At 44.0% G+C, this 23,056-nt stretch overlaps 1 protein-coding gene across 3 annotated transcripts; it reads right to left on the minus strand.

Annotated features, from left to right (window-relative positions):
• Nucleotides 1-49: 49 nt before the first annotated feature.
• Nucleotides 50-22,145, minus strand: alg6 (ALG6 alpha-1,3-glucosyltransferase). 3 transcript variants are annotated; one of them, XM_036978630.2, is made up of 14 exons: nt 21,930-22,145; nt 21,516-21,600; nt 21,322-21,411; nt 21,088-21,176; nt 19,663-19,745; nt 19,439-19,503; nt 15,946-16,131; nt 12,203-12,338; nt 9,482-9,567; nt 6,655-6,739; nt 6,501-6,571; nt 4,241-4,309; nt 2,303-2,495; nt 50-610 (listed from the first exon to the last, which is right to left on the minus strand). In XM_036978630.2, exons 1-14 carry the CDS (start codon nt 22,009-22,011, stop codon nt 407-409), a joined length of 1,524 nt encoding a protein of 507 aa, XP_036834525.2. In that variant the 5' UTR covers nt 22,012-22,145; the 3' UTR covers nt 50-406. The 3 variants fall into 3 exon arrangements, with proteins under 3 accessions (XP_036834525.2, XP_021460296.3, XP_090092339.1); XM_021604621.3 differs by lacking the exon at nt 4,241-4,309; XM_090236213.1 differs by lacking the exons at nt 50-610; nt 2,303-2,495; nt 4,241-4,309 and adding an exon at nt 5,092-5,206.
• Between the last annotated feature and the right edge of the window lie 911 nt (nt 22,146-23,056).

Here is a 23,056-nt window from a genome sequence, read left to right on the forward strand (position 1 = left end):
ATCGAGTCTGTGCTGGCAATATGGCTGTAAAATAAGGGTTATTCAAGAATTCATATCAGGTGATTTTATTTTAAGACAAATAGTCTATTGGTACAAAATAAATGTAATGCTGTTACATACATTTGAAAATATTGAAAAACAGTAAAGTAAAAAATAATCATGCTTGATGTACATAATTAGGCATTGACAAAACAGCAACCATTCATGTTGACAGGAGGGTTCTCTAGAGAATAAAGATTCTAAATGATTGGCCCTAGACTGGTAGTTGGTCCATGGGCCTTATTGCTAATTGACTGAAGCACTGTGCTTAGTTAGTTTTTCTGTTGGGTGGTGACCACCCAGTTCTGTTTTTTCCACCCTTATAATTACTCAGTTATCATCTGGTCTCTACCTCCCTAATCATTACTCAGTTACTTTTCTTCTGGTTCTTCCTCACAGATTGTGGTGGCTCGGCTATCTGGACAATGTTGAAGTAGAGGAGGAGGCCCAGGAAGTGTAGGTAGGAGAACACAGACACCAGGAGGGGAAACAAATCAGGCAGCTGGGCCGGAGGGGCCAAAGCCACGCTCATAAAGCTCAAACCAGCCATAGCCGTGATGGAGAAATAGAACTGCAGGAGAGATGGACAGAGAGTTCAGTTCATTCTTTTTCAAGGGAGTTGAGCCATCACAGGATATGAGACAAGTCCCCCCCTCTCAGCCCAGAAGTGGGGCTCAAAATTCGATATAAATTCCAGTCAAACCAGAAAGTAAATTTGACAAGGGATTCAAATTGATAAATTAAGCCCATCTAAATAGATAATTAAAGTATTTCCTTGGCCCAAGTCAATCTATTCTACTAGACCAGACTGAAAAACATTTTTTTTAGACCTCACATGACCATCCCTCATCACAAGCTGACGTTTATTTTAGTCCTGACCGGTGCGTCCAGAACGGAAAGGCAAACAGTGTTAGTAGCAGGATCAACATGAACATGTCTATTTGGGACCTGCGGACCCAGGGATCAGTGAGGGTAGGTGTCGTAAGCACCTCCGTATGAGACCAACCCCATGAAACCCTAGCCCCATCACTGGGCCTCCTTATTTACGCCTCTTGTGTAAATAAATGTATCTAAGCAAACCTGTGTTAATGACTCTATAAAAAGACACCTTCCTTCTGATCTCACACAGCTCTGTCTGGTGGTGGTGTCTGGCTACGACCCCATCCCATACCCTATAGAGTGCACTACTTTTGACCAGGGCCCATCCTATTCTATAGAGCCCTATGAGGCCTCTGGTCAAAAGTAGTGCAGTATATAGGGAATAGGGTGCTATTTGGGATCCCCCTGCCCATATGTCACTAAAGGAGGGGAGGGTGCAGAGCTGGCCGGGGCCAGGCACTTCAGAGATGCCTGTAACTTAAATAAGTGATAAATAATATTTGGGGCCTGGCAGTGACTTTCATCTGGCAGGTAGCCTAGCGGTTAAGCGCGTTGGGCCATTAACTGAAAGGTTGCTGGTTTGAATCCCAGAGCCGGCAAGGTGGAAAAAATCTGCCACTCTGCCCTTGAGCAAGGAAGATAACCCCCAACAACAACTGCTCCCTAAGCACACATTTCGGTTGAATGCATTCAGTTGTGCAAATGACTTGGTATCCTCTTTCCCATCCCAGACAGCCTACACAGCTTACAGTACAGTGGCACATGATCTTTATTTATACAGTTGGAGAGATATCCATATCTTCTCACGCTGATGCCATTCAGGTTAGAGCCGCCGTGCTCCTGGATGTAGATACCACTTAAGACTATTAGAAACACCAGCCATAGAGACAGGCTGCTATGAAATCCCTCTGACAACAACCTGATTGCCAGTTAATAGAGGACCACAATGGAAAGTCTTGACCTTGTGTATATAATACTGTCTTTTTTTGCCTGATGTGGCCTCTGTGTATTTAAAATGGTCATAAAATCTAAATAAGCTCATCTCCCTACTTACGTGTGCAAGGTAAAGGTAACTAGACAGACAACATTAACTATCTTCCTGGTAAAGCAAACTGGGTCACACTTTATTTGGATAGTCTGGATTTTTCATCCTCATACGATCTGTTGATAAGGGTTATGGTTAGGATAAGGGTTATGGTTAGGATAACGGCGAGGGTTAGTTGAAATGTTACTGATTAGTCTGTAGAGCATCTACAGATGTACTATCCAAATAAAGAGTTTGCTTTGCAATCTGATACATTTCTTGCTACGAATAAAGGATGACAGGCATATGGGGTAGTGCAATGTGAAAGGGAATTTGTTTACACCACCAGGCCACACTTACTTTCCACTTGGTGACGCTGCCGAGGTCCATGCGGGGCATGCAGATGAGGAGGCGGCGGTAGGGCCCCAGACGCAGCTTGTCCTCTGAGCAGTGCTCAAGGGCTGAGAGCAGGTAGATGGAGAAGAACAGGAAGGCCAGGGAGGTGACCACGTACGGCACCAACAGGCCATCCTTCAGAAACAACGGCAGCATGCTGCAGAGGGAGGGGAGGACAGGGAGGGAGAGAATACAAGAACAATGTAGCCTCAAACACAGCTGTACTAGGGCCTACTTAAATCCAACAAAATCCCATCTATTCATTGGCAAAACAAGCTAAAAAGATGTTATAAATACATACTTCGCCAATCCAACAAACCCAGTGCATTCAGATGCTCTTATAATAACTGCTTAAGCAACCATTTGACTAAATTATGCAACTATGTCTTCAATTTACCCAAACAAGATGTACACTATATACAGTGTATTCAGACCCCTTGACTTTTTCCAAAACATTTGACGTTACAGCCTTATTCTAAAATGTATTATTGTTTTTCCCCCCTCAATCTACACACAATTGCCCATAATAACAAAGCAAAATGTTGTTTTTTTAAAACATTTTTGCAAATGTATTCAAAATAAACTATCACATTTTACAAAAGTAGTAACATCTGACAAAACTATCTAAAGACACTGAAACAGCAAACTTTGTGGAAATTAATATTTGTCATTCTCAAAACTTATGGCCATGACTAAGTGCTGTTATTGTGAAGTGGAAACGTCTAGGAGCAGCAATGGCTCAGCCGCAAAGTGGTAGGCCACACAAGCTCACAGAACGGGACCACCGAGTGCTGAAAGCGCGTAAAAAATAGTCTGTCCTCGGTTACAACACTCACTACCAAGTTCCAAACTGCCTCTGGAAGCAACGTCGTCAGCACAATAACTTTTTGTCGGGAGCTTCATGAAATGGGTTTCCATGGCTGAGCAGCCGCACACAAGCCTAAGATCATGCGCAATGCCAGGTGTCGACTGGAGTGGTGTAAAGCTCGCCGCCATTGGACTCTGGAGTAGCACTGAAAATGCCTTCTCTGGAGTGATGAATGACGCTTCACCATCCGGCAGGCCGATGGACAAATCTGTTAAGTTTGGTGGAGGAATGATCTGGGCCTGTCTTTCATGGTTTGAGCTAGGCCCCTAAGTTCCAGTGAAGAGGAATCTTAACACTACAGTATACGATGACGTTCTAGACGATTCTGTGCTTCCAACTTTGTGGTAACAGTTTTTTGGGAAGGCCCTTTCCTGTTTCAGCATGACAATTCCCCGTGCACAAAGTGAGGTCCAGACAGAAATGGTTTGTCGAGATTGGTGTGAAAGACCTTGACTGGCCTGCACAGAGCCAATACCTCAACCCCATCAAACACCTTTGGGAGTGGCTTTGTAAGAAGCATTTCAAGGTCCTGGAGTGGCCTAGCCAGTCTCCAGATCTCAACCCCATAGAAAATCTTTGGAGGAAGTTGAAAGTCTGTGTTGCCCAGCAACAGCCCCAAAACATCACTGCTCTAGAGGAGATCTGCATGGAGGAATGGGCCAAAATACCAGCAACAGTGTGTGAAAACCTTGTGAAGACTTACAGAAAACGTTTGACCTCTGTCATTGCCAACAAAGGGTATATAACAAAGTATTGAGAAACTTTTGTTATTGACCAAATACTTATTTTCCACCATATTTTGCAAATACATTCATAAAAAATCCTACAATGTGATTTTCTGGATTTTTTTTTCTAATTTTGGTCTGTCATAGTTGAAGTGTACCTATGATGAAAATTACAGGCATCTCATCTTTTTAAGTGGGAGAACTTGCACAATTGGTGGCTGACTAAATACTTTTTTGCCCCACTGTATGACCTTTAACCCGGTCTGTTATTATTGGTCCTCTATAGTTTACCCTACTGTAGCTTCCTACCTGAAGGTGGAAGCCTGTAGAAACCAGATGGCTGGCAGAGGAAGGTCATTCAGTAGTAGGCAGACTGGCCTAGAGGCAGAAAGAAAAGAGGGAGGTCATTCAGTAGCAGGCAGACTGGCCTAGAGGCAGAAAGAAAAGAGGGTGGTCATTCAGTAGCAGGCAGACTGGCCTAGAGGCAGAAAGACAAGAGGGAGGTCATTCAGTAGCAGGCAGACTGGCCTAGAGGCAGAAAGAAAAGAGGGAGGTCATTCAGTAGCAGGCAGACTGACCTAGAGGCAGACAGAAAAGAGGGAGGTCATTCAGTAGCAGGCAGACTGGCCTAGAGGCAGAAAGAAAAGAGGGAGGTAATTCAGTAGCAGGCAGACTGGCCTAGAGGCAGACAGAAAAGAGGGAGGTCATTCAGTAGCAGGCAGACTGGCCTAGAGGCAGAAAGAAAAGGGGGAGGTCATTCAGTAGCAGGCAGACTGGCCTAGAGGCAGACAGACAAGAGGGAGTCATTCAGTAGCAGGCAGACTGGCCTAGAGGCAGACAGAACAGAGGGAGGTCATTCAGTAGCAGGCCGACTGGCCTAGAGGCAGAAAGAAAAGAGGGTGGTCATTCAGTAGCAGGCAGACTGGCCTAGAGGCAGAAAGACAAGAGGGAGTCATTCAGTAGCAGGCAGACTGGCCTAGAGGCAGACAGAAAAGAGGGAGGTCATTCAGTAGCAGGCCGACTGGCCTAGAGGCAGACAGACAAGAGGGAGTCATTCAGTAGCAGGCAGACTGGCCTAGAGGCAGACAGAAAAGAGGGAGGTCATTCAGTAGCAGGCCGACTGGCCTAGAGGCAGAAAGAAAATAGGGAGGTCATTCAGTAGCAGGCAGACTGGCCTAGAGGCAGAAAGAAAAGAGGGAGGTCATTCAGTAGCAGGCAGACTGGCCTAGAGGCAGACAGAAAAGAGGGAGGTCATTCAGTAGCAGGCAGACTGGCCTAGAGGCAGACAGAAAATAGGGAGGGCATTCAGTAGCAGGCAGACTGGCCTAGAGGCAGAAAGAAAAGAGGGAGGTCATTCAGTAGCAGGCAGACAGAAAAGGTTACACACACTTAAATTATACACACTTTATTTAACAACAAACAACAAGGGCCCTGGTCAAAAGTAGTGCACCATATAAGGAATAGGGTACCTTCAGACACAGCCCATCGCTCCCCGGGCTTCTAATTACAGAAGTACTCTTTGCGTGCAGTGGTTTGAACCAAAATTGTTTTTCAATCGTTTCGTTCTGAACAGAAGCATTATTTTTTTTCTGTTTCGTTCCACTGTTCCAAAATAAAGTTCTGAACCGGTCGAACCCAAAAAAATTACCGGTTTATATCATTCCTTTTTACATTAGCTTGACATTCAATTACTTCACCAATCACTGTGAATAGAGCAGCTTGCTATGGAGCAGGAAATATATAGTTGTTTTAGCCTGCATGGGTGCTATCAGCTGTCTCGGCTATGGCTGTTTAGATGCGCGATGGACAGACAAGTGTATGACACGATATGCAAATAAAATGTTGCGGGTGGGGAGAGGGTGGAGGAGGAGGCTTGGCTTGAAGCGCTGGGCATCTTTTAATGACCTGAATTAGGCTCACAGAATTATACCTATGGAGTAACAGATTCTACGGAGGAACTTTTAATGTCTTTGGACTTCCAAGAGTTGGCTTACCGTTGGACCAGAGCTAGCTAACAAGCTTGTGTGTGAAGGCTTTGCATAGGAACATGAAAGAACGTTAAAAGGTTCCTATGCTTTTAAAATTAAAGTTCTGTTCCAGAACAGCATAGATCCCTTTCATTCCCAGTTATAATTCTGTTCTCACAATTATTTTATTTTTTAAAATGTTGTTCCCTGAACCGGTTCCAACTCCTGTTTGTATGTCCAGTTACACCCATTCCTATAGTCCCAATAATTGATTCACCACAAACAATGCCCCCTCCTTTTCTCCACAGCCTGGCGTTCCTCCCTAAGCCCTGACATGCATTACTGATTGATTCAGGGACAGACATGTGGGAGATATATCTCAATAGTTAATAAAGCAACAATCAGCCTAATTTAGATGAATAGATCAGCAAAATCTGTAACCAAATCCCACAGCGCAGTAAAACCTAGATAGCCTAGCGATTACAGCTGCCTGTTGCTTTTTATATACTGCACTGCAGTTGGTGAGGTAAATTATTAGGAACCGCAGGCAGGAAGGCACACACGCATGCGAACACACACTCCTAATCCTCCCCTCTACTCACAAGGCAGGCAGGAGGATTGATTTCTCATGGACTTGAAAGGAGAAGAGGAAGAATGCCAGAGAGGAGTTGACCTGAAATGACATTTTACACAGGTTGGCATTACATCATTCTCTGTTATCAAACATCAGTAAACTGTACAAAAATACTCACTTACCAAGGCAAGTTTGAACTGCCACAATGTAGGTTTCATCAAAAGTTTTATAGACGAAGGTAGGATAGCCAGGAGAGTGGTGGTCAAACTGAAAACAAAACAAAAACAGAATTATGTAATCTATCAACTATGATCAATCTGACCAAACAGTGAATGGCCCAGCCCTGAAACCTAACCCTCGGGGTTAAACTGAACCTTGCGGCTGCTCTGCTGCCGGCTTGTTTTAACCCAGCCTGGTCAAACCATAAGACCCCAGCTACAGTGGGGAGAACAAGTATTTGATAACGTGCAAAATCGGCAGTGTTTCCTACTTACAAAGCATGTAGAGGTCTGTAATTTTTATCATAGGTACACTTCAACTGTGAGCGACGGAATCTAAAACAAAAATCCTGAAACTCACATTGTATGATTTTTAAGTAATTAATTAGCATTTTATTGCATGACATAAGTATTTGATACATCAGAAAAGCAGAAGGCAGACTGGCCTAGAGGCAGACAGAAAAGGTTACACACACTTATTTGGTACAGAAATCTTTGTTTGCAATTACAGAGATCAGACCTTTCCTGTAGTTCTTGACCAAGTTTGCACACACTGCAGCAGGGATTTTGGCCCACTCCTCCATACAGACCTTCTCCAGATCCTTCAGGTTTCGGGTCTGTCACTGGGCAATACGGACTTTCAGCTCCATCCAAAGATTTTCTATTGGGTTCAGGTCTGGAGACCGGCTAGGCCACTCCAGGACCTTGAGATGCTTCTTACGGAGCCACTCCTTAGTTGCCCTGGCTGTGTGTTTCGGGTCGTTGTCATGCTGGAAGACCCAGCCACGACCCATCTTCAATGCTCTTACTGAGGGAAGGAGGTTGTTGGCCAAGATCTCGCGATACATGGCCCCATCCATCCTCCCCTCAATTCGGTGCAGACGTCCTGTCCCCTTTTCAGAAAAGCATCCACAAAGAATGATGTTTCCACCTCCATGCTTCATGGTTGGGATGGTGTTCTTGGGGTTGTACTCATCCTTCTTCTTCCTCCAAACACAGCGAGTGGAGTTTAGACCAAAAAGCTATTTTTGTCTCATCAGACAACATGACCTTCTCCCATTCCTCCTCTGGATCATCCAGATGGTCATTGGCAAACTTCAGACGGGCCTGGACATGCACTGGCTTGAGCAGGGGGACCTTGCGTGCGCTGCAGGATTTTAATCCATGACGGCGTAGTGTGTTACTAATGGTTTTCTTTGAGACTGTGGTCCCAGCTCTCTTCAGGTCATTGACCAGGTCCTGCCGTGTAGTTCTGGGCTGATCCCTCACCTTCCTCATGATCATTGATGCCCCACGAGGTGAGATCTTGCATGGAGCCCCAGACCGAGGGTGATTGACCGTCATCTTGAACTTCTTCCATTTTCTAATAATTGCGCCAACAGTTGTTGCCTTCTCACCAAGCTGCTTGCCTATTGTCCTGTAGCCCATCCCAGCCTTGTGCAGGTCTACAATTTTATCCCTGATGTCCTTACACAACTCTCTGGTCTTGGCCATTGTGGAGAGGTTGGAGTCTGTTTGATTGAGTGTGTGGACAGGTGTCTTTTATACAGGTAACGAGTTCAAACAGGTGCAATTAATACAGGTAATGAGTGGAGAACAGGAGGGCTTCTTAAAGAAAAACTAACAGGTCTGTGAGAGCCGGAATTCTTACTGGTTGGTAGGTGATCAAATACTTATGTCATGCAATAAAATGCAAATGAATTACTTAAAAATCATACAATGTGATTTTCTGGATTTTTGTTTTAGATTCCGTCTCTCACAGTTGAAGTGTACCTATGATAAAAAGTACAGACCTCTACATGCTTTGTAAGTAGGAAAACCTGCAAAATTGTCAGTGTATCAAATACTTGTTCTCCCCACTGTATGTGGGAAATGTACCAAACACTGTCTCCGCTTAGGGCACCCCAACATTAGTCTAACCCTTCAATTGTCACTCACAGGGGATAGAGACACAGGAAAGGAGGGGGGCCAGGGAGGTACCTCCTCTCTGACTGAAGGGTTACGGTAGGGCAGCTGTATCAGGCCTAAAGGGCCCCTGGGGAGAGGGGTATCGGGACCCCCAACATGGGGCAAGAGGGGTGTGCTAGGGAGGTGGGAGGGGTCATGGTGATTTTGGGATACAGTTCCCAGATACTGTTCCACAGGTGATCCATCATGACATTTATGTTGAGACATTTTACAGAAACGCAGTAGTAACAAGCATATACATAAATACATGATCCAGTAGACCACTTCTATTGTAACGAGGAGTGATCCATTGTTTTATGACACATTCTACAGCAAGGTATCCCTCCCCTAAAACATATCTATATTCACCCATGGCCAAAAAGCTCTAGTGTTTTAAATACACTACAGTCTTAGAAGTCCAAGTTAAATCCTGGTCTTAACAGTCGGGCAGAAACGTGTCCATCCTGTCCAGAATGCACACAGCACCCCTAAATATAGCCCCATAGGTTATTCAAGCACGTACCACCATGACAACATGAGAAGGGTTCTATGACCGACTGTCTGTGTAGCATCTTCTCATTCATAAGGACCTTGGAGGAGAATCAACTTTGACTGGAATAACACCTCATGTCAACACAGAGAAGTTAGCTAACTGCTGTTTCTCAAACGGAAATGGTTCAAATAGTTTCTACTGACATTCCAAATCTGAAATCTCATCAGCAGATTTCCAATAGTTGTCAGATTGCCCATAGCAGCTGGTAGTGATCAGTATCTCAGTGTTCAAGGGATAATCTTGTTTTCACTCTGCAAGAGAGCATGAGATGGAGAGTGAGAGGGGGATTACCTGAAGTAGAGCTGGGTATCAGTGGACAGGATGGTCTTGATCTTTATCAGGACATTCAAGCTGCACCACGTGTTTGCCACTTTATCCTGTCAACACACTTTATCATGTCAACACACACAGACTTTTTAATAAGAAAATAAATAAGTTTCATAGCTCACTTCCTATAACGATGCAGAACCAATAGGTTGATCATATTCCTTGTTGTTAGTGAAGTGTTTATTATCGATGTGAATCATTTAAATGAGTTATAAAACTCATTACAAGGGTTTTACATTTAGAAAACCACATATGCTATGACAGTACGCTGCTTTAAAAAGCATTTGGTTTTGAAGAGAAGGCTAATAAGTGGCATTGCTCCAAGTAATCATTTCCCAACTGAAAGTGCAATAAGAATTCCTTCTTTGCATTCCACAGTGTATTTGTACAGGAGCGCATTGGAAGGTATTACCAGCCTCATAAATCGCCTGTCAGGTCATATGGAACGGGATGTCACTAGAAGCTATGCACTTTCTGTAAACTTGGGGACACAGGGTTAAATGTTCAGAGATAATCACATTACGATAATTTCTGCATACTTCGGCACATTCAGACCACCCCATAGAAGAACACTGTCACAGTGTGTCCACCCACCACACCACCCAAAGCATAGTTATAACCATTGGGAAACAGATCCAAACTGTCAGCCTTAACGACGGTCTTTGCGGTTGGGGTAGCTAGCAGGAAATGGAGGACGGAGGACTGACCGTGTAATTCATGTGATTTAAGGCCTTAGCAGTTGTTCTGAGATCAGATGTTAAGACCCCCTGCTGCTTCTACTGGCTGTGATATGACACAAAGTAGAAATACAATGCATAGATCACTGTAGTCTAATCATGTCTCGTAATAGTGTGGTCTTTTCTATAGGGTGGATTTCTATGCGGTCCACTTGGCTTTCTACAGCTGCTCAGAGCACAGCTGTGTGTGTGGAGGTTACAGACAGGCCCAGTCAGCAGGCTGTCCGTCCTGCAGACGCCGAGGCCCCATCTCTCCTCAAACACACCCCCTTGTAGCCCCCCCCCCCCCCCCCCCCCCCCCAAATAACGACCCTATCGGAATGTCCTCCAATGCCGCCTCGGCTGAGGGCAACACAGGAACCTGGGGTTCGGCTGCAAATGTGGTAAGTGCCGATGGCGTCACTCTTCACCTATAAACCAGCTTGGAATTTCATAGGCTGCAGAATTTGGTGTCATTTTTGTGAAGCAGGAAAACAGACGGTCAGAGTGCTGCGTGGTGGGTAAACGTACAACTTACCCTCCTCACCCCCTCAACCTTCCCCACCACCCCTTCTCGCCCTGTCTGCTTGTCCCAGTCCGGCTTCTGCTTACGTGCACAACTTCACAATAAGTTCAGGCAGGCTTCTCCTGGAGACCCTCGCACCACGGGGTATAGAGTCACCCACACTTTGTGTATTATGTTTGTATCATTTCATAAATAAATAACTGTCAGGCATACTGCCAGCATGACCAACCTCACATAGCCTTTTTTTTTGGGGGGGGGGGGGGGTAGTGTAAGATTTCTACCGATATTGCCCTAAAGATAAATACTTTACCCAAGAGTATAATGATATATCCCATTGACTGATCGTGGTTTTTCAGATCCCCTAACAATACAGTTTGCAGGTCCATCGGAACCCTGGTATTATGACATAACAACCATTCCTGGACCTGACTCCAAAAGCGAGCCACCGTTGGACAGTACCAGAAAATACATTTGATTGATTCTGTTTCCTTGTGACAAGACACTGCACAAGTCTGACTGTTTAATTTTCAATTACTTCTCACATCACCGCACCTTGGGGAATGGGTGCAGGGCACAGGGCAGGCTTCCAAAACTAGAGCAGCTGGCCTTGGCCTCTGAGCTGCCAACCACCTCTACACCGCTCCCGTAACGGTGTTACCTCAGCAGCTCAACCATGACATGCTTTCAATATGTTCTAACTAATGTCCCCAGTGTGAGCCATCACTGTCCATCAGTTTTTCATTTCCCCCCTCTGCACCTCTCCTCCTGTGTGGCCTTGCTGTGTGTACATACACGCGTGTAAGTTCACTTTTCAAGGACGCAGCAGTTTAGCTGCCAACGTTTTGCACAACGAACGGATGCACTCTGACACGCATAGTGTTGGCCCTTGGCACCGAACCATGCATCACACGGCTAAAACATGGCCCCGCAATGATGTGCTGAAAATACCCTGGCAGTAAATGTGTTAGATTTATCTTTACCCCCCCAGTCACTACAACCCCCCCCCAGATAGAGCAAACCTGATCTTCTGACCTTTCACCATTTTATTCCTCTGTTTTCTTTGATCCTGCAGGAGATCCATTTCCAATTGGCTAAGCACAGAGGAATTGATGGAGGGTAGCAGGTTGTGTGTGTGTGTGTGTCTGTAAGAGCATGTAGGCTGTGAAGAACAGGAGGCGCAGGATACCACTCCTGTCTACGAGGGCAGCACTTTGTTGACTACCATAAACCTCCTCGTCTTTCTAACACCAACTGATTTCAACTTGGCAGATAGTGTGGTCTCTCAAAATTGGGCTGTGGGTGGAGAATCTGGTTTGGGTTACTCTGTTGGTCTCCAGAACATTCTACAAGCTTTAGGTGACTCACGTCGCAGAATGTTAGGGAAACCACTTGACTTGATAGTATGACTAATTGCCTTGAATACTGAAACCTTTTTGTACGTACCTCGAATAGGCCTCGCCCCACAGGGAAAAGGCGGTGCACCACCTGCAGGATCTGGCCAGGGTCAGACAGGAAGGGCAGCCAGCAGAGGGCAAAGGTCACCAGGACTGTTACAGCGATCTTGACTAGCAGGAACAGCCTGGGTGGGTGGTGGATGAGAAAACAAATGATAAAGTACACCGAACCTTTGAAACGGTCAAATACCCAAAACATAAACTTACACACGGTCTAAGATACCCAAAACTGGCTACGCTGATATGTACTGTAAAGCAGTGAAACATGATCATTCGTATTGTCAACAGTATTAATTGGCTGAATCTCACATCTCTCGCATCACAACAGCTGTGAGTGGAACTATCCACATCCCAAGTTAGTCAATATATGTTGGGAAAACCATGCGTCAGCTAAAAGTCTTTCACAGTAGGTCAGCTATAGTAGCTGTGTGGCGGTAAAGTTGCACACACAGGAACAGCCGAGGAGCTTGGGCATGGCCATAATGTCATCTGGACATATCTTCCCCTGCCCATCTAATCTAGCTATCCATTAGCCCTTGGTACATTGTTACTAGATAAACAAATGTGGGGACACTAGAAACAGTCATCCAATCTGATTGGCTCACCTCAGTAACTACTCTGTTTTGGAGAAAATGTAGGCTACTTTATGGGGCCATGTTTTGTGGGAAGGGCTATACAGACTTTTCTGGCTTGCAAACCGACTAGCGTTAACTGTAGCCTAAACCCAACCCTTAACCCTGACCCTAACCTAATTTTAACCAATTCTGAAATTAAATATTGATTTGCATTTCAGAAAAGTCTGCATAGCCCTTTCCATGTTTTGTCCACTGGTGACAGAAAATGATTGATTCTGGGTATTACTTTAAAAACAATCATGCTGATTCAGTGAATGATGAATATAATATAATCTGATGTTTAATGCTTTTGGGAGGGATCTTAGACCATTCCTCCATACAGAATACTTCCTAGATATCCTTTATCTGCGCTTACGGACTGCCCTCTTCAATTCACAGACCGAGTTCACCTTGTATCTTTATTTACCTTTTATCTCAATATTTGCATTCTATGCACACTCACAGGGCCCTACACACACACACTCCATCTTCTGACTCACACATAATATGCACATACAGTACCAGTCAAAAGTTGACATACCTACTCATTCAATTTTCTTTATTTTTACTATTTTCTACATTGTCGAATAATAGTGAACACATCAAAACTATGAAAAAACACATATGGAATCATGTAACCAAAAAAGTGTTTAACAAATCAAAATTCTTCAAAGTAGCCACCCTTTGCCTTGAGAGCTTTGCACACTCTTGGCATTCTCTCAACCAGCTTCACCTGGAATGCTTTTCCAACAGTCTTGAAGGAGTTCCCAAATATGCTGAGCACTTGTTGGCTGCTTTTCCTGCACTCTGCGGTCCAACTCATCCCAAACCATCTCAATTGGGTTGAGGTCAAGTGATTGTGGAGGCCAGGTCATCTGATGCAGCACTCCATCACTCTCCTTCTTAGCCAAATAGCCTGGAGGTGTGTTTTGCGTCATTGTCCTGTTGAAAAACAAATGATAGTCCCACTAAGCACAAAGGAGATGGGATGGCGTATCGCTGCAGAATGCTGTGGTAGCCATGCTGGGGAAGTGTGCCTTGAATTCTAAATAAATCACCAACAGTGTCACCAGCAAAGCACCATCACGCCTCCTCCATGCTTCACAGTGGGAACCACACATGCAGAGATAATCCGTTCACCTACTCTGTCTCTCACAAAAACCTGCCAGTGTTTTTGTGAGGACAGATTTCCACCGGTCTAATTAATGTCCATTGCTCATGTTCTTGACCCAAGCAAGTCCCTTCTTCTTATTGGTGTTCTTTAGTAGTGGTTTCTTTGCAGCAATTCGACCATGAAGGCCTGATTCACAAAGTCTCCCCTGAAAGGTTGATGTGTCTGTTACTTCAACTCTGTGAAACATTTATTCGGGCTGAAATTTCTGAGGCTGGTAACTCGAATGAACTTATCCTCTGCAGCAGAGGTAACTCTGGGTCTTCCTTTCCTGTGGCGGTCCTCATGAGAGCCAGTTTCATCATAGCGCTTGATCGTTTTTGCGACTGTACTTGAAGAAACTTTCATGAGTTTGATTGACTGACCTTCATGTCTTAAAGTAACAATGGACTGTCGTTTCTCTTTACTTATTTGAGCTGTTCATGCCATAACAATGAACTTGGTCTTTTACCAAATAACGCTATCTTCTGTATACCACCCCTACCTTGTCACAACACAACTGATTGGCTCAAATGCATTAAGAAGGAAAGAAATTCCACAAATGAACTTTTAACAAGGCACACGTGTTAATTGAAATGTATTCCAGGAGACTACCTCACTACTACACGATTCCATGTGTTATTTCATAGTTTGTCTTCACTATTATTCTACAATGTAGAAAAATAGTAAAAATAAAGAAAAACCCTTGAATGAGTAGGTGTGTCCAAACTTTTGATTGGTATGGTACATTTATACTGACTCTACACACACGCACAGCCACTCACATTCAAGCTGCTGCTACTGTGTTTATCGTATATCCTTTTGCCTAGTCACCTTACCCCTATACATATCTACATCCATCACTCCAGTATCCCTGAACCTGTATATAGTCACCTTCCCCCTATACATATCTACTTCCATCACTCCAGTATCCCTGAACCTGTATATATGGTATTGGAACTGACTTTAAATATTTCCTGTATGTAGTATGCTTACTCACTGACTGTGTTTCATATTTCTTACTCTTATTTCTCTTGTTATTGTTTTCTAGTAATACATTGTTATTGATTATTGCAATGTTGGGTTTTGAGTTAGCAAGAAAGGCATTTCACAGTACTTGTGCATGTGACATTAAAACTTGAAACAAACCACAGGTTTTCAATGGGGTTCAAGTCCGGAGACTGAAATGGCCATTGCAAAATGTTGATTTATTGGTCAATTAACCATTTATTTTTGGATTTGATGTATGTTTGGGGTTATTGTCTTGCTGGAAGATCCACTTGTGGACAAGTCATGGCAGAGGCAACCAAGTTTTGGGCTGAAATGTCCTGATACTGGGTAACGTTCATGATGCTGTTGACCTTAACAAAGGCCCCAGGACCAGTGGAAGCAAAATAACCCCATAACACCAAAGATCCACCACCATATTTTACAGTAGGTATGGTGTTATTTTCTGCTCATACATTGTAATTTTGACGCCAAATCCACCACTAGTGTGTGTGGCCAAAGAGCTCTATTTTCATGTCGTCCAACAAATGTAAACGCCTGGAGTTTGCTAAACGGCATTGGCACTTGGATTGGAACCAGTTATTTGGTCAAATGACATGAAAATTGAGCTCTTGGCCACACATATCCCTCCCAACGGGTTCTCCGGCTCATAAAACATTTTTAAAAAGGCTCAGTGTGGTTATCCTCACAAGGTAAGGTATTGAAAATGGGTGTCAATTTTGACCCCTACCTCTTTGAGCAATTGTATTAGTATAAAATAATATATATTCCCAATTGTTTTCAGCATACAATATAGTTCAGTATTTTTATAATTTATATATTTTATACAGTCATGTTTGCTCATCTTTATCAGGGGTGTCAATAATTTCGGACCCCACTGTATATCATCTCGCCACACACACAGTCCCATTCACACAAACCCTCTTAGCCAGGGGTATAAGTCTAAGTCAGCTAACTCACCCTTGGCCTGCCAGGCCCTGCTTGAAACACTTGCCCAGTAAGTAGCAGAAGAAGGGTAGGGAGTGGTAGAGCTCCATCTGTTTGTAGTTGAGGGACAGGACGAAGGCCAGAGAGCCCAGCACGTCCCAGCCCAGACCCAGAACCACCACACCCCATAGGGCCAGCCCCAGGCTTATACTGTTATATCTGACGCCCAGTTAAAGAATACATAGTCATGATGGTACTGTTACCGGATGCTCTGCTATGCCTCATTCATACAAATCCTCGTCTCCAATCAAACTGCTTCTACCATGATTCATCTCATTTATATTCACACTGGCTGAACATACAGTGCTTTCTGAAAATATTTTCAGACCCCTTGACATTTTCCACATTTTCTTTCATTACAGCCTTATTCTAAAATAAATTACAGATTTCTTTCCTTCATCAATATACACTGCTCAAAAAAATAAAGGGAACACTAAAATAACACATCCTAGATCTGAATGAATGAAATATTCTTATTAAATACCTTTTTCTTTACAAAGTTGAATGTGCTGACAACAAAATCACACAAAAATGATCAATGGAAATCTAATTTATCAACCCATGGAGGTCTGGATTTGGAGTCACACTCAAAATTAAAGTGGAAAACCACACTACAGGCTGATCCAACTTTGATGTAATGTCCTTAAAACAAGTCAAAATGAGGCTCAGTAGTGTGTGTGGCCTCCACGTGACTGTATGACCTCCCTACAACGCCTGGGCATGCTCCTGATGAGGTGGCGGATGGTCTCCCGAGGGATCTCCTCCCAGACCTGGACTAAAGCATCCGCCAACTCCTGGACAGTCTGTGGTGCAACATGGCATGGCGTTGGTGGATGGAGCGAGACATGATGTCCCAGATGTGCTCAATTGGATTCAGGTCTGGGGAACGGGCGGGCCAGTCCATAGCATCAATGCCTTCCTCTTGCAGGAACTGCTGACACACTCCAGCCACATGAGGTCTAGCATTGTCTTGCATTAGGAGGAACCCAGGGCCAACCGCACCAGCAAGGGGTCTGAGGATCTCATCTCGGTACCTAATGGCAGTCAGGCTACCTCTGGCGAGCACATGGGCTGTGCGGCCCCCCAAAGAAATGCCACCCCACACCATGACTGACCCACTGCCAAACCGGTCATGCTGGAGGATGTTGCAGGCAGCAGAACGTTCTCCACGGCGTCTCCAGACTCTGTCACGTCTGTCACATGTGCTCAGTGTGTACCTGCTTTCATCTGTGAAGAGCACAGGGCGCCAGTGGCGAATTTGCCAATGTTGGTGTTCTCTGGCAAATGCCAAACGTCCTGCACGGTGTTGGGCTGTAAGCACAACCCCCACCTGTGGACGTTGGGTCCTCATACCACCCTCATGGAGTCTGTTTCTGACCGTTTGAGCAGACACATGCACATTTGTAGCCTGCTGGAGGTAATTTTGCAGGGCTCTGGCAGTGCTCCTCCTGCTCCTCCTTGCACAAAGGTGGAGGTAGCGGTCCTGCTGCTGGGTTGTTGCCCTCCTACGGCCTCCTCCACGTCTCCTGATGTACTGGCCTGTCTCCTGGTAACGCCTCCATGCTCTGGACACTACGCTGACAGACACAGCAAACCTTCTTGCCACAGCTCGCATTGATGTGCCATCCTGGATGAGCTGCACTACCTGAGCCACTTGTGTTTGTTGTAGACTCCGTCTCATGCTACCACTAGAGTGAAAACATCAGCCAGGAAGCATAGGAACTGAGAAAAGTGGTCTGTGGTCACCACCTGCAGAACCACTCCTTTATTGGGGGTGTCTTGCTAATTGCCTATAATTTCCACCTGTTGTCTATTCCATTTGCACAACAGCAAATTTATTGTCAATCAGTGCTTCCTAAGTGGACAGTTTGATTTCACAGAAGTGTGATTGACTTGGAGTTACATTGTGTTGTTTAAGTGTTCCCTTTATTTTTTTGAGCAGTGTACATACAATACCCCATAATGACAAAGCAAAAACAGTTATTTTAACATTTTTGAAAAAACTGAAATATAACATTTACAAGTATTCAGACCCTTTATTCAGTACTTTGTTGAAGCAACTTTGGCAGCGATCCCAGCCTCGAATCTTCTTGGGTATGACGCTACAAGCTTGGCACACCTGTATTTGGGGAGTTTCTCCCATTCTTCTCTGCAGATCCTATCAAGCTCTGTCGGGTTGGATGGGGAGCGTCTCTCCACAGCTATTTTCAGGTCTCTCCAGAGATGTTTGATCAGGTTCAAATCTGAGCTCTGGCTGGGCCACTCAAAAACCTTCAGAGACTTGTCCCGAAGCCTGCATTGTATTGGCTGTGTACTTAGGGTCGTTGTCCTGTTGGAAGGTGAACCTTTGCCCCCAGTATGAGGTCCTGAGTGCTCTGGAGCAAGTTTTCATCAAGGATCTCTCTTCTACTTTGCTCCGTTCATCTTTCCCTCGATTCTGACTAGTCTCCCAGTCCCTGCCACTGAAAAACATACAGCATGATGCTGCCACCGTAGGGATGGTGCCAGGTTTCCTCCAGACGTGACGCTTGGCATTCAGGCCAAATAGTTCAATCTTGGTTTCATCAGACCAGAGAATCTTGTTTCTCATGATCTGAGTCCTTTAAGTGCCTTTTGACAAACTCCAAGCGGGCTGTCATGTGCTTTTTACTGAGGAGTGGCTTCCGTCTGGCCACTCTATCATAAAGGCCTCATTGGTGGAGGGCTGCAGAGATGGTTGTCTTTCTGGAAGGTTCTCCCATCTCCACAGAGGAACTCTGGAGCTCTGTCAGAGTGACCATCGGGTTCTTGGTCACCTCCCTGACCAAGGCCCTTCTCCCGATTGCTCAGTTTGGCAGGGCGGCCAGGTCTAGAAAGAGTCTTGGTGGATCCAAACTTCTTCCATTTAAGAATGATGGAGGCCACTGTGTTCTTGGGAACCTTCAATGCTGCAGAATTTTTTTGGTACCCTTTCCCAGATCTATGGACAATTCCTTCGACCTCATGGCTTGGTTTTTGCTCTGTCATGCACTGTCAACTGTGGGACCTTATATAGACAGGTGTGTGCCTTCCCAAATCATGTCCAACCAATTGAATTTACCACAGGTGGACTCCTAACAAGTTGTAGAAACATCTCAAGGATGATCAATGGAAACAGGATGCACCTGAGCTCAATTTCGAGTCTCATAGCAAAGGGTCTGAATACTTATGTAAATAGGGTATTATTATTTTTTGGTAATAAATTTGCTAAAAATTCTAAACCTGTTTTAGCTTTGTCATTATGGGTTATTATGTGTAGATTTCATGGAAAATGTGTATTTAATCATTTTTAGAATAAGGCTGTAACGCAAAACAAAATTTGGAAAAAGTCAAGGGGTCTGAATACTTTCCGAATGCACAGCACCTGGGATGACAAGAGATGGTCATGATTTTGACATAAGAATAATATGATCCAGTGATAGAAACAGCCGGGGTTTTTAAAGGATACTGGAAATGCCCGTAGTCGATTAGAATAAGGCCTGGATAGAGCAGGATACAGAGGACTGTGCAGACCTAGGCAAGAAGAGAACACAACACACATTATAGTGAGACGGGCAGGTAATGCCTAACTAATACAGTATCTTTGTTTTTGTAATTCTCAAAACTGAGACTGCACTTATTTTGAGTTACACATCAAATAGAGGGAATGTAAATGTCATAAGTCCGACATACCTTCTTTTTGTTTGATCCTTCACTGAGGTAAAAACTGTAAAGAACAACAGCAGGAATGTATATCAGCAGATCTGCAACAAGAACTGAGCAAAGATACATATATTCAGTCCCACAAATGAATCACTATGCTCTTCGTTGGTGTCTCACTCCTATGTGATGCTCGTCACTCAACCAACAGCGGGTGCGGGGGGTGGGGGGGGGTTCTTTAACCTGTACTATTATTTAAACTGGCTGTCAGTAGTGTTGATGTGTACTGTTTTTTAACCCGTCTGTCAGTTGTGTTGATGTTTACTGTTCTTAAACCTGTATTTCAGTAGTGTTGATGTTTACTGTTCTTAAACCTGTATTTCAGTAGTGTTGATGTTTACTGTTCTTAAACCTGTATTTCAGTAGTGTTGATGTTTACTGTTCTTTAACCTGTCTGTCAGTAGTGTTGATGTTTACTGTTCTTAAACCTGTCTGTCAGTAGTGTTGATGTTTACTGTTCTTTAACCTGTCTGTCAGTAGTGTTGATGTTTACTGTTCTTTAACCCGTCTGTCAGTAGTGTTGATGTTTACTGTTCTTTAACCTGTCTGTCAGTAGTGTTGATGTTTACTGTTCTTTAACCTGTCTGTCAGTAGTGTTGATGTTTACTGTTCTTTAACCTGTCTGTCAGTAGTGTTGATGTTTACTGTTCTTTAACCTGTCTGTCAGTAGTGTTGATGTTTACTGTTCTTTAACCTGTCTGTCAGTAGTGTTGATGTTTACTGTTCTTTAACCCGTCTGTCAGTAGTGTTGATGTTTACTGTTCTTTAACCCGTCTGTCAGTAGTGTTGATGTTTACTGTTCTTTAACCCGTCTGTCAGTAGTGTTGATGTTTACTGTTCTTTAACCCGTCTGTCAGTAGTGTTGATGTTTACTGTTCTTTAACCCGTCTGTCAGTAGTGTTGATGTTTACTGTTCTTTAACCTGTCTGTCAGTAGTGTTGATGTGTACTGTTCTTTAACCCGTCTGTCAGTAGTGTTGATGTGTACTGTTCTTTAACCCGTCTGTCAGTAGTGTTGATGTTTACTGTTCTTAAACCTGTCTGTCAGTAGTGTTGATGTGTACTGTTCTTTAACCTGTCTGTCAGTAGTGTTGATGTGTACTGTTCTTTAACCTGTCTGTCAGTAGTGTTGATGTGTACTGTTCTTTAACCCGTCTGTCAGTAGTGTTGATGTTTACTGTTCTTAAATCTGTATTTCAGTAGTGTTGATGTTTACTGTTCTTAAATCTGTATTTCAGTAGTGTTGATGTGTACTGTTCTTTAACCTGTCTGTCAGTAGTGTTGATGTTTACTGTTCTTTAACCTGTCTGTCAGTAGTGTTGATGTTTACTGTTCTTAAACCTGTATTTCAGTAGTGTTGATGTGTACTGTTCTTTAACCTGTCTGTCAGCAGTCTTACCCGTGGCTCTCATAAACAACTTATGTCCATAGCTTTCATGACCTCGAGACGCATGCAACTCCACCCAGTCTGGGTTTATCAGCTTGGCCCTGCAGGAAAGCACAACAAAGTAATATAATAATGATAACATTCATAATATATATTGCAGTACTGTGTGCATACATTTTCATACGGTGGCCCCAGCAGAAATCAAACCCATGATCCTGATGTTTGTGTGTGTGCCCTCAGACTTACACATGTGCACAGAGCAGGCTGTGGTAGGCTGTGAGAGGGGGATAGTCCAAACCCCAGTAGTTTAGGTTGTTGTCTGTAGTGTTGAAGTACCTGAAGGATGAAAACAACATTAAGTTATCCTAACTATTGCTTAGAAACTTTATAAGAACACACAAAGATGCAAGACAGGACCATAGACAGCTGCATAGACCAACCATTCATGAACAGGCAGATTGTATGTCACTTCTTGCCAGTGCCTTTGAGCTTCATAGTCCCCGAACATGGGTGGTTTGCCTGCCCCTGAAAATAAGAGAAATGGGTAAAAATGCTGCTGAATAATAATAGCTAGCTAGCTAGATGAAATATGCAGAGAACGAGATTACAGTCCTGCTGTTGAACAGTGGCTAGCTAGTAATCGGACTCGTGTTTATGTCTCTAGCAAGCTAATGTGAATAATCATTTCACCAAAATACCGGTTGCATTTTACCACTCAAAATCAACAATTTGACAAGTTTACAATGCAAGCTGGCAAGGATTTCTAGCTAACTATGTAGCTATGAAACAGGGGGCTGTCAGTGAGCCCTGCAGGTGCAACATTAGCATAAAGCTAGCTACGGTCCACTTCCTACCTGAATACGAGTTCAAGGATACAGCCCATCTTGCCGTAAGACCGAACAAAACACAAATGGACACAAGGCTCCAGTTCTCCATGACCGATACTATACAACAGCGTTATTATTGGCAACGAAATGCTATAATTCTCGATGCATGTTGCAGCTTCCGTGCAGGATTGTAGTTAACACTTCCTGAACACGTCAGCGCAGGCGCCAGTTGAGTGACGTGTCGTGGTAACTCGGTTCTTTTTTTGGTCAGAGCTGGATGATGCTGACGATAGAGAATATTCGATTTCAATCAAAAGCAGAATAAACCGAAACCGACAATATCACATTATATGTCAATATGCACAAATAGTGACGAAAAGAGGATTGATAGTGAAGGATTTAGCTACTTTGGCTATTTGTTCAAATATGTGATTTGGACATTGAAGGAACCAGTTTTTCCACAAGTAGGCTAACCAATACACTCTTAGAAAAAGGTGCTATCTAGAACCTAAAAGGTTTCTTCGGCTGTCCCCATAGAGGACCCATTGAATAACCCTTTTTGGTTCAGGTAGAACCATTTTGGTTCTAGGTGTAACCCTTCTGGGTTCCATGTAAAAACCCTTTCCACCAAGGGTTCTACCTGTAACCCAAAAGGTTTCTACCTGGAACCAAAAAGGGTTCCACTATGGGGACAGCTGAATAACCTTTTTGGAACACTTTTTTTTCTAAGGGGCTCCCGAGTGGCTTAGCAGTCAAAGGCACTGCATCTCAGTGGTGTCACTACAGTCCCTGGTTCGAATCCAGGCTGTATCACATCCGGCCGTGATTGGGAATCCCATAGTGCGGCACACAATTGGCCCAGAATCATCAGGGTTTAGCCGGGGTAGGCCGTCATTGTAAATAAGAATTTGTTCTTAACTGACTTACCTAGTTAAATGAGGGTTAAATAAAAAGTAATTGGCCACATGGGCTTAGGCAGTTGGTTTGAGGTTACATTAACTAGTAGACAGTAATTTTAGCCATTATTTTGACCCACATGATAAAACAATGCCTATAGTCTGAGACTTCAGTGAGTGCTATGACAAGGCATGATTCTCTATGAAGGATTGACAAACAAGAGAGGTAACAATATGTGACAGCAATAGGAGGTAGTT

Source organism: Oncorhynchus mykiss, chromosome 5 (genome assembly GCF_057628025.1).
Source record: "Oncorhynchus mykiss isolate SJ-2025 chromosome 5, ASM5762802v1, whole genome shotgun sequence".
NCBI classification, from domain to species: domain Eukaryota; kingdom Metazoa; phylum Chordata; class Actinopteri; order Salmoniformes; family Salmonidae; genus Oncorhynchus; species Oncorhynchus mykiss.